A 25,953-nucleotide genomic window follows, 5' to 3' on the forward strand; every position below is an offset into this window, starting at 1 on the left:
CAAAGCATAAATCTATCGCATCTCTCCAGAAGACCGCTCGATTCATATGGATTTATTTTACAAATGTTTTGAAACCTCAAAGTTTTGTGTGAAAAGACTTTCAGTGCCTTTTTATTTTTAGATGAACTAAGCATTTAAAAGTTTTAAAGAAAGCAGAGGTATCTGTAAGATCTGCTTCACTGTAGCAGTGTGTCACAGAGAGAGAGCAGAGGTCAGAAGACATTCAGCTGCTGAAGAGCATCTTCTGTCCTACAGAAACCTCCAATTAAAGTCATGTGATGCTGATGCTGCAGTCCAGAGATGCTGGACCATCTGTCAGCTGCTTTAACCCTCAGAGAACAAACATGGTCGAAGCACACACACATATACAGTACAGAACTGTTTACTGATCTCTCTGCAATACACACACACACACACACACACACACACACACACACACACACACACGTATGTATATATATTTATACACACACACACACACACACACACACAAGGTAATCGTTATCGTAATCGTCAGCAGTAGTGCAGTTTTAGCAGCTTTCTTGTTAAGTGATGAACAAAGAAAATCATAAAATAGTTTTAGATCAATACAGAAAAGTGTAATATTGAGCATACAGGCAGTAACTTTACATTTATGAAGATGAAGATTGTACACTGCAAAAAATGCTGTTCTTACTTAGATTTTTTGCCTTGTTTCCAGTCCAAATATCTAAAAATTCTTAGATCAAGAAGCATTTATTTTCTTGTTTTCAGGAAAAATAAGTCAAAATTAAGAGAGTTTTTCCTTAAAACAAGCAAAATAATCTTATTTCAAAGTGAAAACAAGATTATATAGCTTATTTTTGGTTTGAAATAAGATTATTTTGCTTGTTTTAAGGAAAAACTCTCTTAATTTTGAAAACAAGAAAATAATTTTTACTTGTCAAGAAAATACTTCTTGATTTAAGAACTTTAAGATATTTTCACTAGAAACAAGACAAAAATTCTAAGTAAGAACAGCATTTTTTGAAGTGTAAGCAATTTTAACACATCGTCCATCTCCTTTGACCCTGTTTTCCACACCAAACAGTACATTAATTATTTCAAAAATAAAAAGTTTGTCGTAAGCAGAGAAAATAAGCCAGGCTACTTCTTTCTGAAAATTTCTTGCATAATCACATTCAGAAAATAAATGTGGTATTGTTTCAAGATTAGAGTTGTGAAGAAATGTCCAACCTAAATTTAGAAAGAACTGGGATAGTAATTATATGAAGAATTATATAGTAAAGTTCTTTCATCTTTTTCAGTAACCAAAATATACCAGACCATACTTTAATAGTACAAATATAAGGATCATTTATTTTCCATTTAAAAAATGCTTTGGGCGACAGCTGAACTTCTTAATCAGGATTCTTCTAGTCCAAAAAAATAACATTGCAAAGCTCCAGACTTCCAATAGATAATTTGAGCACTTGACATTTTGATACTCTGTAACTATATGCCCTAACCAGATGTAACAGTTTGGGTGAAATAGATTTAATAACCAAATCATACATTCTAGATAAGGGTATCTCACTTCAAAAATTGTGGTAAATTCAGAATAGGAATAGTAGTTACCATCCCTTTTTAACAAATCTAAAGCAAAAGTTACACCTTTGTTAGACCAATCTTAGATTTTAGGGGGAAAGTTGTGGCAGAAGCTAAGCTTACAGGCTTCCAAGGTTTGCTTATGGAAACTGGTGAGCTTGATTGGGAGTTTACTGCAACTGATATCACAAGGCAACAAAAAATGGAAGCCTCCACAGTATATGTGCTATATATTATTACTGTATCATTGCTCCTGTTACCTGCTTGCTGGAAACTCATTATGAGGGTTATTGTGATTATATTGTTAAAGACTGGAGTGACACACACACACACAAAAAAAACATCTTCATCAGTCAATCATCACTCAATTAATCACTTAATTATCTCCTTAACTCTGACACTGCTTCAATGGTACTTTAACTCAGCAGTGCGCAAACACATGAACACTCAGCAGTGTTATATAGCCTGGGCATACTATTAGATAAATCTTACCTATTTCATTTACATATGACTTACAAATATGAATCACATTAAGTTTATTAGTTTATGTAAAAACTATGTAATCCAAATGGATGGAAATTTTATATGTAATACAATTACATAAAACTTATGTTTAGCCTGAAATATTTTTTTGAGTGCACACACACACACACACACACACACACACACACACACACACACACACACACACACACACACACACACACACACACACACACACAAGTTGGTTGTCATGAAATTTCAGTATATTAGGTGGGTTTTTCTGCACACATTCACTGCAAAAGGTTTTTGTTTTTTTGTTTTTCTAGGGTAAGTAAACAAGAATAATTAAATAATTATCTGCAATTGGGGTAAGAAAAATAACCTTGTTTCTGTTTGAAATTGTGTTTCTTGTTTCTGTCCCAAACAGAAACAGGATTATTTTTCTTACCCCATTGGCACATCATTTTGCTTGTTTTAAGCAAAAACTCACTTCATTTCCTCAGAAAACAAACAAACCAAAAACAAAAAAGAACAAAACAAAACAAAAAAAATCTTATATCATTTTACTTATCTATTAAAAGCATCTGGATTTAAGATTTTTTTTTATATTTAGACAAAAATACTAAGTAATTAAAGCATTGTTTGCAGTGAACTAACACACACAGCCATCTAAATGGGTTCATTCCATAGACTTCTGTTGTTTTCAGTGTGAGGAGCTCTCCAAAATGAGGTTTTATCTCTCTCTCTCATACACACACTTATACATGCATTGCAAGACGTAAAAATATCTTAATTTAGAGAGCATGTTTTCTAGGTGATCTGTCACATGTATTCTGGTAGGTTTGCTGAGGGTCATGAGCTCCATCTGTTGTTGTTTTTTGTTTTTTTTAGAATGATGCAAATGATCTAAAAATTAAAATTGCCCGTATTAGACCACACTTTGCATATAACTGCAACAGTCGTATAATTAATATCAACTTAAATATCTTATTAGTGTGAGATTTGAAGAGGTCTCAGTCATCATCAGCATAAGGTTTCTAATTAAACTCCTCTCTGACGTTCTGCAGCTGATCGTTTCTAAGCATGTATTCAGAAGGTCAGAAGGTCATCAGGTCATCAGGTCACCCCCCCCACACACACACACACACACACTGAAACCCCCACTCATTTGTCAAAATCATGTCAGACACAGTCCACTGCTCTTAGCTGTATATTTAGCTATAGCCTTCCTGTTTATGAGGATATTTAAGAGTTATAAAATGTTGCATAGAAATATAATGCATGGCATATTTTCAGTGCATCCAGTTGAATTATATCTATAGTATTAATAATAAAAATAAATAAAAGAAACAGGCACTGTATATATTGCAGTAGCACTATTTGGTTGTTAATATTGATCTTTATTAGGGCTGGGCGATATTAAATTCTGCAGTCCTTCGATAGATTATAATGCCGGATGTGCCCAAACTGAATGCCTTATTCAGAGAGACAAATAATGATAATAATACGTAGTTATAGTCAGTACAATATCTGTTGAGGAACATCAAAATAAAGTGTTATGACTGCTAGTTAACATGGAGTTGAAAAGTTACTTATATGAAGAATGTCTAAAGTGGACCATCGAAATAAAGTGTAACCATAAAATAATTTGATATTCACAATGTTGCTTCATTAATATTGTGTGTGTTGTATAGCTATATCTGTTGAATGTTCAGCTAGACTGTTATTCTTCTCCAGCAGAAGCGTCATATTGGCAGTAGTAAAGTTCAGGCACAAAAGCTGCCACGCCGTGTTAAATCCCTGTGTTTCTGCGCAGCTCCTGGCCGTCCCTGAGTGGGTGTCAGGCTGGCAGACGTCCACACGTCCCGTTCAGCCTCTGCTCTCGGGTTTAAGACGACAGAGAGGATTATGAAGCAGCAAAGCAATTTAATTTAAGTCGCCCTTATCTTTGGGAAGTGCTGAATTCACACATTAGCAGAACAGGACAGGTGTACACGTCACCCTGAGCAAAACATTGGGGAAACATTTTTATAAAACTAGATCTGGGCTTTGACGGCACTGTTTTTGAAGAGCAGTATCTTCCTCTCAGTGTTTTTATAATGGAGGAACACAGTCTTAATCACTGCAAGAGCCGCCTGGAGATTCTGACCTGGTTTTAATGCGAATTTTGTTGGACAGTCACTTATATACTTTTTTCTCATATGGAAATTAGCAGTTTGTTTATTGCACCTGTAAAAAGAAAATGGAATATGATTTATAAGAAAATTCTATTTTTGTATTTCTACTTCAAAATGTCACTTTTAATTCAAGGTGTTAAATTTACTTGCGATTTCTGAGTGAAAAATTGGTTAAACATGAATCTTTCACCATTTGATGTGTGTTGTTCTTGAAGGTCATGTGCAAAAGATCTAAAAGTGAAACTTTTTCTGTGTTTTTTGATATAGGAAGCAGTTTTGTGGTGAGCATGGGCAGTTATCTGGATGTCTCCAACTGGTTAAATCCAGCCAAACTGACCCTGTACTACCAGACCAACTCCTCCACACAGTGGGTGAGAGACTACTGCGGTCAGAGGACAACTGACCCCTGTGAACAGCTCTGTGACCAGGACACTGGTGAGTGAAGACACACACACACACACACACACACAGAGGTTTGTTTCTGTGAATTGTGGGGACACTCCATAGGCGTAATTGTTTTTATACTGTACAAACAGTATTTTCTATCCACCTACACAGCAAAATCTCCAGAGTTAAATCATCTCTGCTCAGAGTACATATGGTCACTCTCTAAATAGTGTTAAAATAACACTAAAGCAGAGTTAAAGTTAATGGATTGCTTAATTATCTAATTAAGTGATGATTGTGCATTAGTGATGAACACCTGCTGTTAACAAGCAGAATCACTGAAGAAAAGGGAAACACAAGAACTACAGCTGACTTTAGCCACAGCCTTATTAATTGCTTAATTACCTCTTTAACTCCCTGAGGTCTGAAAACGTGCCGGCGCGTTTTGTAGGATTTTTTTCACATTGCAGCAAAACAGACTTAAATTACTCCGTCATTTCTTGTCATAGAGACATAAGTAATGTATCAATTGAAACTATAGAATAATATACTTTTATTTGTGTACACTCAGAGTAAAAACAAAATGTTGTGCTTTTTGTAAAATAAAGAAAACTAACATGATGCGTGATTTCTCCTCTCCCTCTGAACGAAGTCCAATCTGATAGTTCTCAGAAAATGAACTGTAACTTATGAATACTAATGACAAAAAAAAAAATTATACTTATGTCTAAAGAAACGTTGAAATGTCAGGTTTTAAATTGTGCAAGTCAAATCGAAAACAAATATTCTGTGTTTAAGTTAATCTGTATGAAAAGTGAGCCATGTCAGAAGTCCGTGATTAAGCTCATTATCCACTAATGCGGCCACGCCCACGGAGCCAGCGCTATTCAGACACAAATTCAGAGGCAATACATGCATTCATCGTCTTAATCGTGTATTTATTGTCTTGAAAAGTGTTTATTTGGATGGTAAAGCCATGGTTAGCGAGCTCTAGAAGACATGCCGTTAGTTCCTAGTTCATTTTCTTCTTTATATTGTGGCCTAAAGGTGTACAGAGCGCCCTCCGGCTGCAAGTATTAATTGAAAACACCATTCCTGAAATGTCCTATTCTTCATTATAATAATTTGTGGACTAAATGTGTACAGAGAGCACCCTCCGGATGCAAGTATTAATTGAAAACACCATTCCTGAAATGTCCTATTCTTCATTATAATAATTTGTGGACTAAATGTGCACAGAGAGCACCCTCCGGCTGCAAGTATGAATTAAAAACGCAGTATCCAGCACTCATATTGATGACAATATTACTTCTCAGTATAGAAAATTGACATAAACATATAAGAATCCATCAATATTTCTCCAAATGTTCATGCTTTTAAGCTAAAAGCCTATATGAAATGCCATAGAGGTAACATAATTGTTCAGACACTTTGCATCACAGAAATACATTATATTTTAAAGAATATAATAGAACACCATTATTTTAAATTGTAATAATATTTCACAGTATTGCTGTTTATGATGAGCTGAGACATTATTACAGAGGGTTTTTTCACAGCCTACCTGACTGAAAGGCCTCATAAATATGCAAGTCATTTCAGGTCATTATTATGTGATTCTTTTGTCTTCTCAGGTGTAAATGACCCATTATTCATGATGATTCACACCTCCACGCATACTGTGTTTCTTGATAAAAAGTGTCTTACAAAAACTAAATCAATATATTGAAATATATATGAAAGAGTAGTCAGCATAATTTTTACATAATTCTTAAGCAAAAACTCTAGTCTACAACCTCCAATAACCATAAGTCTTGTGAACACAGATTTAATATACTTTTTTTGGCCTTATTTCAGTGACTTACGTTTTTTGTTTTTTCAATAACCACGCATAAACATTATTCCTTCAAAAACACAAACATGTACATACATGTTCCTCACATATTATGGTAGCCTAGTTTGTGCTGAATACAGTGTAATGACACTTTTGTCATTTATATGTTTATGAACAACTGTATTAACATAGTTTTGCATTGCTGTTTGAGAGCTCGTGCCGAGGCTAAAGATGAAAAAATGATAAAGCATTGCGAGTTATTTACCTCAACGAAACACATCCTATATGAGATTAATCAGATATTTATATTACATAAATGTAATATTATGACTTGTATCTGCACAAAATGACATGAATGCACAAGTGAATCTCGAACTAAGTTGTGCTAATCAGAATGTTTACCAACAATGCACTGAAACAACAACTATTCACAATGAATTCACAATGTTTTATTGCAATAGTGTTCTCATTATAATGTTATGTAAATGACAGTCCCAGTAGTTATTAATTGTGAGTTGTTAGTTGTGCATTGCTGCTTCTCTATGTGAAGGAGATGTGTTGCACTGCGTGAGGCAAATGGTGGTCCCCCCCCCCGGACCCCCTCAATACAGTAAAACTGCACATTTTAGAGTGGCCTTTTATTGTGGCCAGCCTAAGGCACACCTGTGAGGTGGATGGATTATCTCTGCAAAGGAGAAGTGCTCACTAACAGATTTAAAAAGACAGATTTGTGAACAATATAGGAGAGAAATAGAAAAAGCCTTAGATCTTTGAGTTTAGCTCATGAAAAATGGGGGCAAAACCAAAAGTGTTGCATTTATAATTTTGTTTAGTGTAAATGAATACAAATCTGCCAGTTTTAGAGAAGGGATCCAAAGTATTTCGATTACATTACCATGCATAATTTAACAGAATGCATTATAAATTTAAAATGTAAAGCATGTTTTCTGCACTGAAAAACAAATTAGAATTTACTTTGAAACAATTTTCACTCAGAAATTGCTAGTAAATTTCACAAATAGTCACAAAGAAACTAATTTTCACATTGAATTAAATGTGAAATATTTAAGTAGAAAGACTGAAATAGTATAACACTTCTTTTAAAACACCAATTGGGAGAATTACATTAATTCAAAACAATATTTTGAGTTGATCCAACAGAAGGTTTTAAGTAAGGTGAAGATGTTTTTTTTTTTTTTTTTGCCACAATAAAAACACATTTCTAAGTAACATGAACTTAATAATTGTCAACATGAATGCAACTATTTAAGTTGATCCAACATAATGTTTTAAGGAAGGTGAAGACACTTTTTGGACACAATAAAACGCATTTCTAACTAACTTACCAAGCACCGCTTGTCACCATGATGGTAACTCTCCAAAAACCCACATTAACTCTTCTAAATTAGCATAACAAAACACTAATTACTGCTAAAACTCCCTTACCATTAATCTTGTGCAAAAAACATTATATAACACTTAATTTTAGCATTTACTCTCCCTTTCAAGTGCCATGCCAAGTTTCACTTAACTTAAGTTCATCTAAATTAAAAGAAGAGTTCATACAACTCAAAACAATGAAACACGTTTACACGTCATTAGATTGTATTTTACATTAACAGAACTTAAAATTAAATACATTTTTGATTAACTGAAAATGTTAAACTATGACAAGTCATGATAGTATATCGAATCAATAGGCATAATTGTGTTATCCAAGCTCAATAAAAAAAATAAAAAATAAAAAAAAAACTATTAAAAGTAAAAAGTCTAACAGCATTTCAGAACTTGATTTTTTATTTCAAAACAATATATATATATATATATATTTAAGTAATGACTAAAGGTCCCCTGAATTAGTTTTTAGAGTGTATATTGCAATGAAATAACCAGTACTTTTCTTTTTCTTTTTTAATTGCATTAAAGTCAGGCTACAGCATCTGAGAAACAGATTCACCTCACAGTTATCATGCATTAAATGCCATCTGACACACACACACACACACACACATAGCATGGATGTATGATTCCACACTTACGGGGAAACACATTTATTTGCCCGTGACCTTCTGTGGTAATCTGTCGCTCAAGGTCTCAGTCAGGTTGAGTCGGTTTGCAGGGCGTCAGTTTGATAAGCGTGCCAATGCCTGGGGATCACGGGAATAACACAAGCCTGCTGTGACGTCTCGGGCCCAGGGCTTATGAGCAGCACACTTGACATTTACAGTTATTGTCTAGGAATCTGTCTTTGTAGCTGCTCTTTTGCAATACGGTGAATAACAGTAACACATGGTGCTCTTTAGACAGCTGGGGTGAAAGTATGCAGTCAATTTGATTGTGCAACAATGATGAATGAACAGACAGTATATTCCATAACAGCCTATTCTTCACAGCCAAATAAAGTGATTCAATCACCCGTCTCATGCTAAGATGTGTAATGTTTAAATGTTAAATTCATAACAGCATTATAGTATAAAACAGTGTATTTTAAGTGTATATGCATGCTGAGTTTATTTACTGAACATGTTTCCCATTTGTTTAAATGCACTGAAATGCACTTATTGTCTGTGGTAATAAGCAGCATGCAGAGGCTGACTGGAGAGCCTGTGCTGTTTAACCCACAATATTTATTTCATTGTTTGTCCTCGGTCATTGTAAATGTCGTTGAATACAGTTCTAGTTCGTCATATGGGTCTGTTGCCTGCATTTATTTTTAAACACAGCAAATAATAGAGCTCCTCCATGAAACTCTGAGCCAGTGTTCTGTGACCTGACATTTAGATGCATTATCTGCCTCTTCTTATTCTCTTTTAACTGGGCGTACTCTAAAAGAAACTGAGGGAAATAATATGAATGGCTCTGTATAGAAGTATAAAGCCGTATTGGTATAAAGCCGCATACTGCTTTTAGCACATAATGTTGCGAGAGCCGTGTGGAATCACTAATGCACTGTCACTGGTGATGCATGAACACACCTAAATCAACATTACAGATTAGATTCATAAATGTGACGGTGAATCTGGAAAACCAAGTGGAACGGCGAGTTAAAAAAGTGCTGCATAAGCTAAACAAGAGTATTTCAAAGAGAGAAATTTAAAGATACCAAATGCTATTACCAAAGTGAAAACACAGATAGCCACAAACAAAGAACAAAAGTCATAATGGTATCACTTTATAATGAGGTCCATTTGTTAACACTGGTTAAATGTATTAACTGACATGAACTAGCAATGAGGAATACATGCATGTAATTACTGATGCCATAAGTAAGAAAATAACACTTTTATTCAGCAAAAGATCAAAATTGATCAAAAGTGACACATTTCTACTGTTATAACAGATGTATATTTCAAGTAAATGCTGTTATTTTTAACTTTCTTTTCATCAATGAATCCTGAAAAAACACATTCAGCAACAAAAAAAAAACAAAACGAAAAAAACAACGATACTAAACAGAAGAGGGCCCAAGACCGAGCCCTGAGGCACGCCACTAGTAATCTGAGATGTCCATGATTTTAAATGTTTCTTGAGCAGAAAATCAGCATATTAGAATGATATCTGACGGATCATGTGACACTGAAGACTGGAGTAATGATGCAGAAAATTCAGCTTTGATTTAAAGGAATAAATTACATTTTTAAAATAAGTTATAGGGGACCTATAACGCCCCTTTCACAAGATGTAATATAAGTCCCCAGAATGTGTATGTGAAGTTTCAGCTCAAAATCCCCCACAGATCATTTATTATAGCTTGTCAAATTTGCCCCTATTTGGGTGTGAGCAAAAACACGCCGTTTTTTGTGTGTGTCGCTTTTTGTGTGTGGATAAATTGATGTAGTTGCTGTGGAGTTGATTCAACTCATCCACTAGCATGAGCCGTCATGTTCATCTTTCTTGTTCAAGAAAGACTTGCCAAAACAAAGTTACTGAGTTGTCCTTTTTCACGTTTTCTGGGTTGGTAGATGCACCCGATTATAGCACTTAAACACAGAAAAAGTCAAATTTTCATGATATTCCCCCTTTAAATTGTAATAACACTGTATATTTGATCAAATAAATGCATTGAAATTATTCCAATACCACATCATTTCTTACCAATCTGTGTTAAAGTTGGCTGAAAACTTTCAGCAGTAACTGTTCTACTTCTCATATGAAGGTCAAAGTGCTCCGCCTCACTAGAGAGGCTACGGGGTGACGGTGTGACAAGATGTGCCGTTTCACATCGATCCTTGCAGGAATAGGAGTCTAGCAGAGGTGTGACTGTGGGAGTATTTGGGGAGGTTGAATATCAGTCAGGCTTGCAGCGTTCTGGATGAGCAGCAGAGGTTTGATTGCAAGCGCTGGAGGCTGGCCAGTAGTCAGTTTCAACAGTCCAGGCGAGAGCAGGCCAGGGCCTGTAGCAGAATCTGAAGCTCGCTCCCATGTGCCACCAGCAGCCCTTGCCATCCTCTTTTTGTTCCTGTCGCTCAACTGGTAGAGCATGATGCCTGCAACACCAAGGTCATTGGTTTGATTGTACTGCAGCTCTGGTTGCCAATATACTACTGTACAAAAAAGTAATACGTTTTAAAGTATACTCGTTTTGATTGCTTATATGAACACTGGCGGTCACACAAAAATTTTCGTCTGTTCTGTTTTTCTCCAGTAGTTATGACCAGTAAAAATGTCTTCATGTTACTACTACAGTAGGTATCTCTATTCTCGCATTGCCAGAGCTTCAGACTGAAGGTGGAAGGTCTGGTCATGGAGCTTTGATTGGCTAAGGACCGCCCAGAGTTGCGTTTTTTGAAAGTTTTCGTTGTTGTTCCGTTTCTTCCTTAGCTGTGGGTCTAGTGTCGCCACCATTAATGAGTGCAAACAATACGAGGCACATGTGCAAAGTATGTGCTGTTAGAAAAGCAGGACTCCATGTTTGTAATGCTCGCATATCTCTGATACTAATACTGCATATTCACTTTTAGTTTTAATGAATATAGCTAGAGCGTATATTATGACCATAAAACAGTCTTGCATGTGCATGGATTGCCATTCAATCACTCATGTTTAACAGTGGCCGACCCTTGTTTATGTGAGCTGTTCAGTCTAGATTTATCACTGGAGGTTAGTCAGTGCCACACATGCACAATGACAGTCATAATTATACAATAGCAGAGTGTGTAGCAATAGCAGCACACACACACACACACACACACACACACACACACACACACACACACACACACACACAGACAGCCTATTAAATCAATCAACACATGGTGACACATGCATTATACTGTATCATGCAGTATTTATGATATTTAAATGACAAAAGAGGGCTCCTCATAAAGGCCGCTGGAGTCAGTGGTTCAGAGAGCAATCAAAAGTCTATTCAGCTTTTTTTTGGAGTGATAGTGTGAAATCAGTGATTTGCCTGATGCTTTTTTCCCGCCATATTTAAGTGTTGAGGATGGCACTGGAGCTGTAGAGATATTGTTATGTTAATGAGAGAGAGTTCTAATCTCTCCGGCTCAGTACAGAGAGCGATTTTGAGCTTAGCATCAGCTGAACGCTCGGTCAAGAGCAGATGCGTTGCTCTCTTCATCTTCTACTAGTTGAGTCCTCTTAGAATCTCAATTTCATCTGCTCACTCAGCCATTTACACTAGACTCCAGGCTCGACGAAATGATGTCTGATCAGAACAGGAGCAGAATGAAGGGACAGGAGATGTGCGTTGACAGATGGAGCCGTCACTGCTGCATTGTTGTAGTTTCTATATGTGCCATGTATAGATAGCAGACTGTTTTATTGGCACGTACATTTATTGTACAATGGGATTCTTTTTTTGCTTTTCACTTTAACCTTGTGTGCATGAAGACAGCAGATACACTGCAGTACAAGAACAGATAATGGAAAAAGAGCATGATGTATAAATGAATAAATGCATAAAAATCACTCAGATTTTACAATATTCATTTCTTTTGATAAAATACTGCATTTTACTCTTTTACAGGGTGGACTAACTATTTGTAATAAATAAATAAATAAATGAGTAAGGCAGAAAAATGTAGTCATAACATGGAATCCACAGTATATATAGCAGTACTATGCCATATAGTGAATAAGTAATGTCTATAGTGTTTTTAATAGCCATTAAGAGAGCAGGGATTGTAATAATATTGCAGTAGTTAAATGCAACTATTTATGTGTGCTGAAACAATAATACACTGGCTGAAAGCAAAGTAATTGCATGCAAATCAGCTCCAAGTTCTCAGCCACCGGGAACAATGATCACAATAATGGTGACTTCAAACAAACCATTGTTTATTTGCACTATTTTATATCCCACTATGCTGTTTTTATTTATTTATTTTTACAATAATTTGTTGGTTTATGATATAAAATGACCTGCCGTGCACTGTGAAATTTTAAGAAATTGCTATTAAATCCTGGTTTTATATAATATATATATATATATATATATATATACGGCAGGTCATTTTATATCATAAACCAAAAAATTATTATATATATATATATAATTTTGTATGTTTTAAAATAAAACAAAATAAAACAAAATAACTATGACTTACATGCACTGAGGTCCACAAGTCTTACTGCTTATTGAAACTTTGGGATGTAAAACCTGGAAAGAAGTAGAGAAGAAAGAAAAAAGTAGGATTTTTAAATACTGAAAGAAATATTTAGACTAAATTTGTATTTTGAAGAAATATTTAATGCATCATGCATCATTTCAAGGTTGTTAATCAAATAAGCACATTTTTGATATTGATCATATGACTTGATTGTGACTATTTCCACTGTTTATTCATTATAACACTATATAAACTATATGTAAATCATAATATTCATTTTAATTAATTCATTTAAATATTCATTTTCATGTATAAATCAGATTATGATGCTATATACATATTTGGCATGTCTTAACAACTACAGCATAATAAAGACACAAAGCTGTGCTTTTATACAGAAGATGTAGAAATAACATATTTTGGAGATAATTATCAGGAGATGAATTTTGTGTTTCATTATCAGCATCTTCCTGTTGTAAGATTGTGTTCTTGTGGGTGTTTGCTGGGTGACTGAACAAGAAGAATGTTTCTCTACAAATCCTCTGTTTCTCTGTTGGAAATGCTGAACCCTGACGCTCTCTGCACTGTGTACGAATGATGCTACTTATGTTTTGACAGTTCTCACCGCTTATTGTACACAAGTAGTGTTTACTCTGTGGATTGAGAATGCAAATGTACTCTTTTTGTGAGTTGAACAGACTTAAAGTAATCTATATTTACGTCGCACACTTCAGAACACTGAACACTCATACTATCCAAATCATGAATACTGATTGCAAAGAGTAGAGGTAAAAACATATGCAATTTGGTGCAGATGCTGATATTTATATGGCCAAAAAGTAAGATGAAATGATCATCGATTATAATGTAAGTGAACTGGATCTTTATAACAGAATAGCGACTACTGGCATAAAATGCATATAAATGTCAGTCTGCTAATAATATTTAAATGCTTAGTTGTATGATTTAAAGCTCTGTAGTTTTAAAACAATACAATGATGATTGAGAAATGAGCAAATAAACCTTTCTCAGAAGCCTGATGATCATATTTGACACTCATATTTTCGCATTATTTTTTATAAAAATCAGCAGAAAGATTTTTACTTGGTAAAGTATGGACTATCAATCAGATGAGATGTAGTAGATCGTACAGGTTTTTCAGTAAAGTTTTGATCATACTGATAATTTAGAGGCTTTTGAAATTTGCATATTGAATATGAGGCTTTGTAGGGTTAATAGTTGAAACTACTTACAGAGATGTTTGCTTCTAATCTAACTACAGTCTTTATTCTTCACAGCGATGGAAACCTCCTATTAACATTTTGCGAGATCATTTAATTGCTTCGAGGCAATTAATTTACTCGGATTCTCAGAGTGTATTCAACTTGTTTACAGCGTGCTCATGCGTGTGCGCACTATATTATAGTTATTAAAGATGAAATGTGGTATTCAAGTTATGCATCGGACAGCACTGAAATGGAAACTTTTATCGTTCCATAATGTGCGCACTAAGCTGTGGAATCTGGAGGGACATTAGGACAGATTACTCTTTTTTTTTATTTTAAGGAGGCAAACTTAAAGGAACATCCATATTTATTCTGTTAGTGTAAACTTGAGGAGAACTGACTTTATACATACATGAAAAATTACCAATTGGTTGTATAAGTCAGATAATCTGAGTAATAGGAGCGTTAGTTCTGGGCATAATTTGAGCAAAGATTCCACTTTATTTGATATGTTGTATCTATTTCAATGAAAGTCTGACATATGTAAGTGTGACTTAAAGGGATAGTTCACCCAAAAATGAAAATTCTATCATTTTTCTCACCCTCATTTCATTTTAAACACACATGATCTTCTGTGGAACATAGAATAATATATCTTAAATAATTTCGGTAACCAAACAGTTTTGGTTTCATTTTTGTGTGGACTATCACTTCAAATTCTTTTCAAATTCTTCTTTCACTTCAGTTTCTATGTGTTTTTCAATTAAAAAACTCAATTTAGAACAAAAATTTCAAATACATTTGCAAAATGATAAAATACAATTAGTAACTCAATTTAAGTATCTTGGGTCGGTCCTTGACCCCCAACTAAAATTTGATAAACATATTGAGAGAATATCAAAAACAATACAACGAAATTTAAATTGTTTCAAAATAATCCGACATTATATTCCGAACCAGGCAGCCATGCTGTACATGCATGTTATGATCTTTTCTCATATTTCATACTGCATGACAGCATGGGCCCAGGCAGCACCCTCAGCAATAAAGCGCATTGGTTCACTTTACAACCAAGCAATGAAAATTATGGATAGAAAACCTATTCGCTTTCATCACTGCTACATTTTTAAGAAATATAATTTATTAAGTTTTGAAAGCTTTAGCAATTTATGTTTTCTCAAATTGTTATTTAAGTGCATCAATAGTTTGGCTCCTGAACCCCTGAGTACATTTATCCAGAGACCAAACAGCAGTAGAGTGACAAGAGGTTCCTCAAATCAAAACTGTAAAATCCCACAGTGCAGAACATCTTTTGGCAAATCAGCCTTTTCTTACAGGGCTTGTAAACTGTGGAACTCATTGCCCACAGAGATTAAGATCATTAAGATCATCAGTTTAAAATGTTCACCTCTAGGCTTAAGGCTTGGCTGAAAACAAACCAAAACTGTACCCATTTTGTAGATGTCTGAACGTGAATAAGTGAGTTTTGAATATGTAAAATTGCACTGTGTACTTTTTAGAATGAGTTTTTAGAATGAGTGAGTTCTGAACATGTAAAATGGCATTGTGTATTTTTTCTTAGAACTGAATATTGTGTTTTTATAGTAGAAAGGCCCATCCAGGGACGGGAGTTGAAAATTAGCACTTGCTATAAACTCTATGTGCATCACATCGGCTGCAAACTTTGTTCTGTAACTATGTTTGATTGCATTGTCCCTGTCAAATAAACAAATAAAATAAAATAAAAAAAAATACAAAAATAAAATAAATAAAATAAATGTCTAAAAGTGTCTAAATACTTTTTATTTTTATTTTCTTTATTTCTTTTATAAATAAATACTTTCAGGAATGATGCATTGAAGTAGCAGCAAAGACATTTATAATGTTGCAAAATATTTCCATTTCCATCTTTTAACATTCATCAAAGAATCAATATACATATTAAGAAGCGGAACATTGATAATAATCATAAATGTTTCTTGAGCATCAAATCATCATATCAGAATGATTTCTGAAGGATCATGTGACACTGAAGACTGGAGTAATGATGCTGAAAATTCAGCTTTGATCACAGGAATAAATTACACTTTACTATATATTCACATAGAGAACAGCTGTTTTACATTGTAAAAATATTTCAGAATTTTTGCTGTATTTTTGATCAAAAAACTGTAGCTTTGGTGAACAGAAGAGACAATAACATTAAAAAGTCTTACAGACACAGATGTTTGTGTACATTCTCACTCTAGAGAGCAACTGATTGGACACAAAGAGTCATTAGCTTGCATATTACTAGGATATTGGCTGTTTATTAGTACATAAGGCACATACACAGCAAAGTTAAATCAACTCTGCTCAGATTACATATGGTCCTTCTCTATATAGTGTTAAAGTTAAAGATTAAGTGATTAAGTTATGATTGAGCATTAGTGATGAACACCTGCTGTTAACAAGCAGAATCACTGAAGAGAAACACAAGAACTACAGCTGACTTCAGTCACAGCCTTAGATGAAATCGACTGAAGATAAAACACATTAAATATCTCAAGATCTGAATAAACAACTCCACAAACAGCATATTATCTCATTAACTTTAACTGCATCAGTGACCATATGTTCTCTGATCAGAGTTGATTTAACTCTGGGGATTTTGCCGTGTATTATTGCATTATTCTGCATGACCATATTCTAGATCTTTCAACCTTACCCAATACCAGTAATACCCAAGAAGCAGTAATTAGGCGTTTATTGAGGCAGAAGTTGTCATTAATAGTGAATATTTGTTCCCCATACGGAAGTGTTACCAAAAATAAATAAATAAATAAAAGAGCATATTGGCTGTTAGATAATCACATTAAAATCGTCATGTGTGATCTATAGCTGATGCAGATATCTGACCCTTGGAGCTCACAGTCCTGTTTCAATGCTCTCATCTCAGATGAAACATGGTAAACACCGCTGCTCTGATGTCTCACGATCAGTCCCACACACACATAGGCCATCGTTGTTTATTGCTGCAGATTGTTCAGAGACAGTTCCAGGTTCACAGACGCACAAACACCGGAGTGAGAGAGACCAGGGAGTGCTGATGAGCTGTCATAAACAGGAAGCCGGATCTAAATTCATTTCCTTCTGCTGTGATCCTGCAGAAAGCCACCCACTGAAAGTCAAATGTTTGAGCGCTAGATAAGACTGCGGCTGCAGGACAATCGAACTCACGCCACAGAATAGTGAATAATGAAAAAACCCGACATGAAACAGTGCAGTAGAGAGTGACATAGCAGGACAAATAAACAGCGGATGTGAAAGAGCAGCTGATACACGTGAATGATGTAGAAACTGGACCTCAACATTTATCCAGTAAAGACGATTCATCTTTTACTTGTTCCAGAGCTTATAGATTTGGCATAAGGTCTATATTAAGTTTCATAACTTTATATTTACATTGAAATTAAATCCTGTACTAACTAGAGCACTGCTTTCGTGCATTTGACTGAACTGTTTGCTTGTGTTTATTTCCTATTTTACTTTTTATACTGTATTAATGGTTATTGTTGTTCATTTAAATATTACTGTTAAATAAATAATATTTTATATAAATAACATGCCATATTTTTTGATATTAAAAAAGAGTCTGTTAGTGATTTCGACTTCAGTGAAAGTTACATTAGATGGCGGCAAAGAATGTCTTTATGAGTGAGTCAGTAAGTCACAAAGACTTTTATATTGAAACAGACTGAAACAAGGAAACAAGGACATTGTTTTTACTTTAAACAAATCTTATGAGACGCAACTGACAAATGCATTGACTAGCGCTGTCATGGGAGTGATGACAGCCAGGCCCGTATGGATAAAGCCGCTCAGACTAAAATTTTAGTCTTAAGTGTGTCAAAATTCTAAAAATGATGTTACTTTACTCTTATTCCTAGACTTAAGAATAAGTATGATTCATAAAGATTCCTAAGTGTCAGGACTAGGTCTCAGCTCCTACATTATTTAGGAGAGCTGGAAAGGTCTCCTAACCTATGGAGTTGATAAAATTAAATAAACTTGATTGACAATTCTTTTGTAACTGACCTAATAACAAATGTAATAAATTTAATGAGTTAATATGTTAAAAGAGTTAAAAGAGTTAATATGTTAATATTAATTAAAACAATAATTAATACAATTAATGCATTTTAATACATTTAATGACTTTTTGAATAAACTTTTCATAACTTTAAATGTAACTTCTCCAACTCTACAAATCAATGCTCTAACCGTAGCAATGAACGTAATCATAATCAGTTTTTAATATTTAATTGGTCCTCTTGTTTTTGCATGTGTTTATAATTTATACAGCCTGGCCAAAAATAATTTGAAATAATTTGAAATTTAATTTCATTATCACACAATTGACTCCCAGCACAGCTACACGCAATATGTTTAAATTTTTTAACACATTTTTTTTTTTTTTTTTTTGAAGTATTTGAATTAAGGTTGAAGATGTCAATTATCATATGGCTGGACATCACATTTGGCCACTACTTCCACTTCATTGACTTTCCAACTGACCATCAAACCATCTGGCAAAAGAAAGCCACTTTTATGTTGACCGTGGGCCGTATATCAATAGAAAAGGATTCCACACCATCAATACTAATTTGTGATAATTTTACACAATGCAAAGCTACACTCTAAAAAATGCTGGGTTAAAAACAACCCAAGTTGGGTTGAAAATGGACAAACCCAGTAATTGGGTTGTTTTAACCCAGCGGTTGGGTTAAATGTTTGCCCAACCTGCTGGGTAGTTTTATTTAACTCAACTATTGTTTAAAAATTACTGTATTGCTTAATTCAAATTAACCCAAAGTATGTTGGAAATGAACATTTATTAATGTTCAATGAATAATTATTAAACAATAAACATTTATTAAATTGCTTATTAATAAATTTATATTAATAAACGATGAAACTATAAAATTTATATTAATAAAATATTAAAGCTTATTAATAAACATTCACCTTTTGTCTATTATTGTTGCCTCTAATTGCATCTGGTTTTTAATTTCCCAACTATTTTGGGTTCATTTTAAGCTAGCCATATAGCAATTTTTAAACAATAGTTGGTTTAAATGAAACTACCCAGCAGATTGGGAAAACATTTAACCCAACCACTGGGTTAAAACAACCCAATCGCTGGGTTTGTCCATTTTCAACCCAACTTGGGTTGTTTTTAACCCAGCATTTTTTAGAGTGTATTTTTAAAAATAATTTTAAATATTAAAACGTTTCAGTGACTTTTTAAAAGATTTTTATATAATAACATTAAATTATTGGTGTTGTGCTGCTGTGACTTCAGCCTTGCATGCTTGCTACTGGCTGACTCAGAGGTTGAATCTTGACATCATTGTAGTCCTTAGTTCACAACATTTAAAGTCTTAGACTTTGCTAAAAGTTGCTTTTTAGCTTCTTTATAAAGGTCCCCTTCTCTTAGTAAAGTCATTCTGTTTACTAAACATTTTTTGACACTTAAGTGAAAACTTAAGACTATTTTATTTCTGAGAAAGTTTATACATATGGGCCCTGATGTTAAAGAGATAAAGACAAAAGATATCGCTTCTCTCAGTGGACATTCAAACTGATTTTGTGATTATGAATATTGAATGAAGATTGACCTGAAGAATATCAGCCTGTAATACACTCGCTCAGGTGAAATATTTGCATGTATATAATATATGTATATTGTATATGCATATATTGCATGTATTTGCATATATATATATATATATATATATATATATATATATATATATATATATATATATATATATATATATATACACATAATATTTATACATAGTACACACACACATTATGTGAAAACAAACTTTTATTTTGGATGCAATTAATTGCAATTAATCATTTGAAAGCACTTATTCGTTGGAGAGTATTTTCAGTGCATATTAAGCCTCACAGCATGCACATTATAAGCACTATGAGGATGAGTAATCCATAATTAAAATTATCGAAGAGGTGTGCGATGTCTGGCGTATCTCGCAGGTCCTGCCGTGACCGCAGCCCGGCTGAGTGTTATCAGACGCTTCTCTCCGTGTCGAGCGAGATGGAGAATTGGCCGATAGAAGACTCTTGTCTTTTCCACACACTCTGAGTCAGTGAGAGCGTTCAGCCGCCCGGGCCCAACGCCAGCCCAATCTCGGCCCACAACCAGCTTTTGATTAAACCGCAAGGTTATCAGCTCTGATTCTCTGCCCTGCTCTCCTCTTTCACGGGCTGCTTCAGAAATATATGTTTTGCTCACGACTTAATAAAAGCTAGCCAAGCCTCTCTTGTATTCATCTGCTATAAATATTCCTCGTTTGCTCTCTCTCTCTCCCACACACACACACACACAACTAATAGAGGACAAAATGGCTCTGTCATTTCATAGTGTTCCGAGTTTATCAGCCCTATTCTCTCTCTCTCGCTCTACTCGTGTCCATATGTCTCTGTGGGAGTGTAACATGATAAATCTTCTCAAGGTCCATAGGCGGAATTGCTTCCCTCGGAATTGTGTAACACCGGGAAATATTCATCCGAACAACAATATCTCTTTCCTCATGCCCACGCGTTGAACCTTGAATTCAGAAAATTGCCCGTGTGGCCTTTCGTGAGAAGCATTCTAATGAAAGCATCTATTAATCACCACGAGTTCAGATATTAAAATGAAAAAGAACCTCGGTGATCAGAATCATCCGGCTCGAATCTTTATTTTCGCCATTGGGCCATGAGAAAGAGAAGGCACCGTGCCAGTGTTGTTTGAGCGTGCAAATAATCCCACGTGTCAGCAGAATCCACACAATCGACAAACACTGATGCTTCCTTCTGAATGTTAAATATGAGGGCATCGGGAGGTCTTTGTAATGGAAATCAAGACTTGAAATAAGCTAATCATATGTTCTTGATCAAAGTGCTGCTAAAATGTATGCAATTGCTAAACTATGGCTCTGACAGCACAGAATCCCTCATGCGATGTGCGCGTGTACTATTAATGCTCAATATAGCGACTGTAGGAAAGGAAAGGAAGTTTCACGATTAAGGTAAAAGAGCCAGTCAACTTCCGTTCAATTGTGTATTATTATTTTGCTTCATGTTTCCTCATATCAAACCTTTGTAATCATATAAAGTTATAAGGAATTTTGTGGTTATATTGTACAGCAGCCTAAATCTGGCACGTAGAGTAAAAGCTGCTAACCCCAAATTTTTGAATGGTAGTGTAAAAACAAAATATGTCTCGCAGAGAGAGAGAGAGAGAGCCATAGAGGTTTGGAATAACATGACACTACTTCCAATTTTGGATGAATAATCCAACCCATATTTTGTCCACACTTTAAAAGGGTCATGAATTGAGAAATCTATTTGAGCTTTGATATATGAGAGGTCATCGTACTATAAGAATATCCTGTAAGTTTCAGACCTGAAAACTTCCTTGTTAGTCCAATAAAAGCTTTTATTGACACCAGATCCAGCGAACGACTGATCCTGGAATGTGTCTATAGATGGTGAAACTCCGCCTACTTCATCATTGCAGCGTTAGCCCCGCCCACTGGTGTGTGAGTGAGATGAGGAGGAGAGAAGAGCGATACAGGACTAAAATAACATTACCTTTCAAAGGATCCTAATGCAGGAATATGGTTATTTATTTTCAACAATGTGAATGTCTCAGTTGAGCTTTATTTATTTGTGTTCGGTTCATTTCACTGTGGATTCTTTGGTAAATCAATCTCATTTCGGCACAAACAGACTTTTACGATATGAACTCGACAGTAATGCAACAACATGTCAGTAACTGTGTTCATTCTAATGCCTGATCTGATATTAATGATTCATGTACAGTCACATGATCTTTGTGTGTGTGTCAGTAAATCAAACCAGCGACTAAACGCTCAACTTCACCTTGTTTCTCTTAGTAGGATGAAAATAATCTATTTAAAGTGTGATTAAATTATATATAGAAAGTGATCAAAGAACGCTCCCTTTACAATCACTGGAGCTGTCAATCAAACAGAGTGTGTTTATCCGTGACTGAGTTCTGGACTCGAGCCAAAACTCCCGTTTTATTCAACAAATCTCTTATTTATATGGTGTTTGCACTGTTAGTTATGATGAAAGCATTCGTTAGTGTGCAGAAACTGAGTTTCAATGACGAGATCACTGCTTTCATGAGCTCAACAACATGTCTGTGATCGACTACAATGTTCATCACTGCAACCTTTCATGCCACGATCTAAATATAATGCTATAGATCTAAATAATCAACACTTTTCATGATTAGTTCACCTTGAGAGCTGTGATAGTAAAAATGTGCTAAAAGTTTTCAAGAGAGTAATACTTAGCTGTTTCATGGACAAAGATGTCAGCCAATCACAGCAGTGGGCGTTTACACTGAAGTCTCACAGAGACACGCCCCTTAAAACAGAGCGATCAAATCAGAGGCTAAAATTAAGGTAATAAAAATGCCTTTTATTTCTAAATTATGAGATTTTTGATGTAAAAATCATACTAACATTATTAGTGCATCCCAGGAAACATTAAAAAACAATAAATCAATGCAGTTCATGAAATGTAAGATCAAAATGGACATTGAATCTTTGCAGTGAAGAAACTTCATAATGCACTCGACACTTTCCATTTTGTTACCCTGCACTATTGAGGAGAACAGAAGCAATGAAGGCTACCAGAAAGGTTGATAAAAATATACTGTGTAAAGAGCCCTTGAATGTCACATGTTTGTGCAGCTCTATTTAATTGTGAACATAAGGAGTCCTTCAAAGAATGTCACTTAAAACACTTTCCAACTTTGTTCAAAAAAGACTTCAAGTTGTTCTCACATATACAAACTTGCTTCAGTTATAACCTTACAGGGCTTTGAAGGACAACCATTTATATAGGCATCCTACCTTCAAATATAGTTCAAATCATCAGTGAGAGCTGTTTGATTGAAACCTCTGAATCATAATAATTGGCATATCATCTGAAGGACCAGCACGTACTGCTGCAGAAGTGTTTTAGTGCATTTGAACCTTCATTTTAAAAGATGGAAAGGCTCATTTTCTGCCATGAATAACAGAAGGGTAGCTTCCTCGCTGATTTGATGGTACAGGTATCTGTCATATGCATATGCACTCATAGAAAATGAATTATTAAGCACTTGGCTATTAAACTAATTGCTTCTGTTATGTCTGCGTGTGCAGTTTCACTCTTACTGCCAGCCAGATTTTTTATTTCTTTTTGTTAAGTGCAGATTGTGTATGACTGTGCCTCTGTCTCTTTTTATCACATCTACAGTTGCAAGAAAAAGTATGTGAACCACTTGGAGAATATGTGAAAATGTGAATAATTTTAATAAAATAAGAGAGATCAAACAAAATGCATGTTATTTTTTATTTAGTACTGTCATGAGAAAGAATTTTTACATAAAAGATGTTTGCATTTAGTTAGTCAATAGCTGAATTTATTAAAATAACCCCATTCAGAAGTATGTGAAGTGTTGATTCTCAATACTGTGTGTGGTCACCTGATGATCCACGACTGTTTTTGTGTTTTGTGATGGTTGTTCATGAGTCTCATGTTTGACTTGAGCAGTTGTTCAAAGTTGTTCAAACTGAGCTCTGTTCTTCAGAAAAATCCTCCAAATCCTGCAGATTCTTCAGTTTTCAAGCATTTTTGCATATTTGAACCCTTTCCAGCCGTGACTGAATGATTTTGAGATTCATCTTTTCACACTGAGGACAACTGAGGGACTCAAACTCAACTAGGTTGAAAAGGTTCAAACATTCACTGATGCTCCAGAAGGAAACACGACACATTAAGAGCCGGGGGGTGAAAACTTTTGAACAGGATGAAGAGGTCACAATTTTTCTTTTCACAATACTTGCATGTTTCCCGGAAGACAAATTAAGTACAATTTACCTTGATATTTGAATTCAAAAGTTTTCACCCCTCGGCTCTTAATGCATCGTGTTTCCTTCTGGTGCATCAGTGAATGTTTGAAGGGTTCAAATGTGCAAAAAATGCTTGAAAACTGAAGAATCTGCAGGAGCTGGAGGATTTTTCTGAAGAAAAGAGCTCAGTTTAACTGCTCAGAACAAACAAGAGACTCATGAACAACCATCACAAAACACAAAAACAGTTGTGGATCATCAGGTGACCACACACAGTACTGAGAATCAATGCTTCACATACTTATGAATGGGGTTATTTGAAAAAATTCTTAATAAAAAAAAAAAAAAAAAATTCTTAATAATAATAAATTATTTTTTTTGTCTTGTGGATTATATGTAAACATCTTTTATGTAAAATATCTTACTCAGGACAGTACTAAATAAAAAAAAAAATACATGCATTTTGTATGATCTCTCTTATTTTATTAAAATTATTCACATTTTCGCAGGTGGTTCACATACTTTTTCTTGCAACTGTAAATGACTTTTTGCATATTCAGAGTTTTGAAATGCAACTTGCACACAAAATGTTTTGCAATCATTTCCCAAAATGTCATCTGTGTGGGAATATTATGAAGTCTGTAAACAGGACTTTGTTATCTTTAGTATTTAAGTTCATGTGTGAGTTTGTCCGGTCACAGTTGCGATTAATGTGTGTAACTCTTCTCGTTTGGATTATTTGTATTAAATTTCCTGTTGGAACTCATTCATCATCTTCATGCCTTCTTCTGCAACACACCGTGACACAATATGAGCTTTCTAAGGTTTTTGTATTCTTTGCACTGCATTGACCATTTTTTAAATGTTACTGCTTGTTTCAGAACGTTCAGAGAACATTCAAAAGTAACGTTCCCATAATGTTTACAAAATGAAAAAATGGAATGCAGAATGCCATGACAGATTCAGGTATTCCAGAGAGCTGTGTAATAAATTGCAATAGATGACTTCTGTTGGTCATTACTGTACGTTAGTTCCGGTTGGCAGCCGTTGCCCTGTCCGTCTCCTTCACTTACTCTGTTTGTGCCGGTGAAATAGATGCGCCTAAATGTGCTTGTTTTCTCAAGAATAAGCCGTGAAATGGGAGTCTTGAAATGGGATGAATATCACTATCATGGTAGGAGTACAGATGGGTGCATATTATTTCTAATATTCACTGCTCCAGCTCATGAAATATGAATATCTGCCTGTGCGGTTTGTAATGACTTTTCTCATTGTTTCGTTTCCCCTCCAGCCAGCGCTGGTATTAAAATTATCCTTCATATTCAAGAGAAGTACTATTGTATCTTATCTGATTGATTTTCAGATTTGATGTTTTATTTTAATTCAAAGTCTATGTTTATAAGTGAATGTTAATTAAAGAGTATGTTTTAATTTTTTTTGATTTCCAGTTTTATATTTTTGTTTGTTTTGTCTTACGAATCATAAGTTTGCAAACTCCAGGCAACTTCAGAAATTATCATGATTCCATATTTATGAAGCAGAAAGAATGAAAGCAATGGAAACTGTAATTTGATAAATTGGCTGCTTGGATCACAGAGACAAAAAGGGCAAACAAAGTTTCTCCAGATTACTGTTAAAGTATGACTAAACAATTAGTTTCATTAATTTACTTTTAGACATGAACTTTACAAAATATTTCTGTAATCTTTCAAAAATATTATAATTATAATATAATAATAATAATAAACCTCACATAAAGTCGTTGCACATTATGTATTAAAT

At 34.6% G+C, this 25,953-nt stretch overlaps 1 protein-coding gene across 1 annotated transcript in view; it reads left to right on the plus strand.

Moving 5' to 3' along the window:
- LOC137033835 (astrotactin-2-like) overlaps positions 1-25,953 on the plus strand; it is a 460,374-nt gene that overhangs the window by 262,906 nt on the left and 171,515 nt on the right. The window contains exon 7 of the mRNA XM_067406219.1: positions 4,494-4,661. Within this exon, the coding sequence (XP_067262320.1) occupies positions 4,494-4,661 (168 nt within the window). The remainder of the gene's footprint in view (positions 1-4,493; positions 4,662-25,953) is intronic.

This window comes from Chanodichthys erythropterus, chromosome 13, assembly GCF_024489055.1.
Source record: "Chanodichthys erythropterus isolate Z2021 chromosome 13, ASM2448905v1, whole genome shotgun sequence".
Lineage (NCBI taxonomy): Eukaryota > Metazoa > Chordata > Actinopteri > Cypriniformes > Xenocyprididae > Chanodichthys > Chanodichthys erythropterus.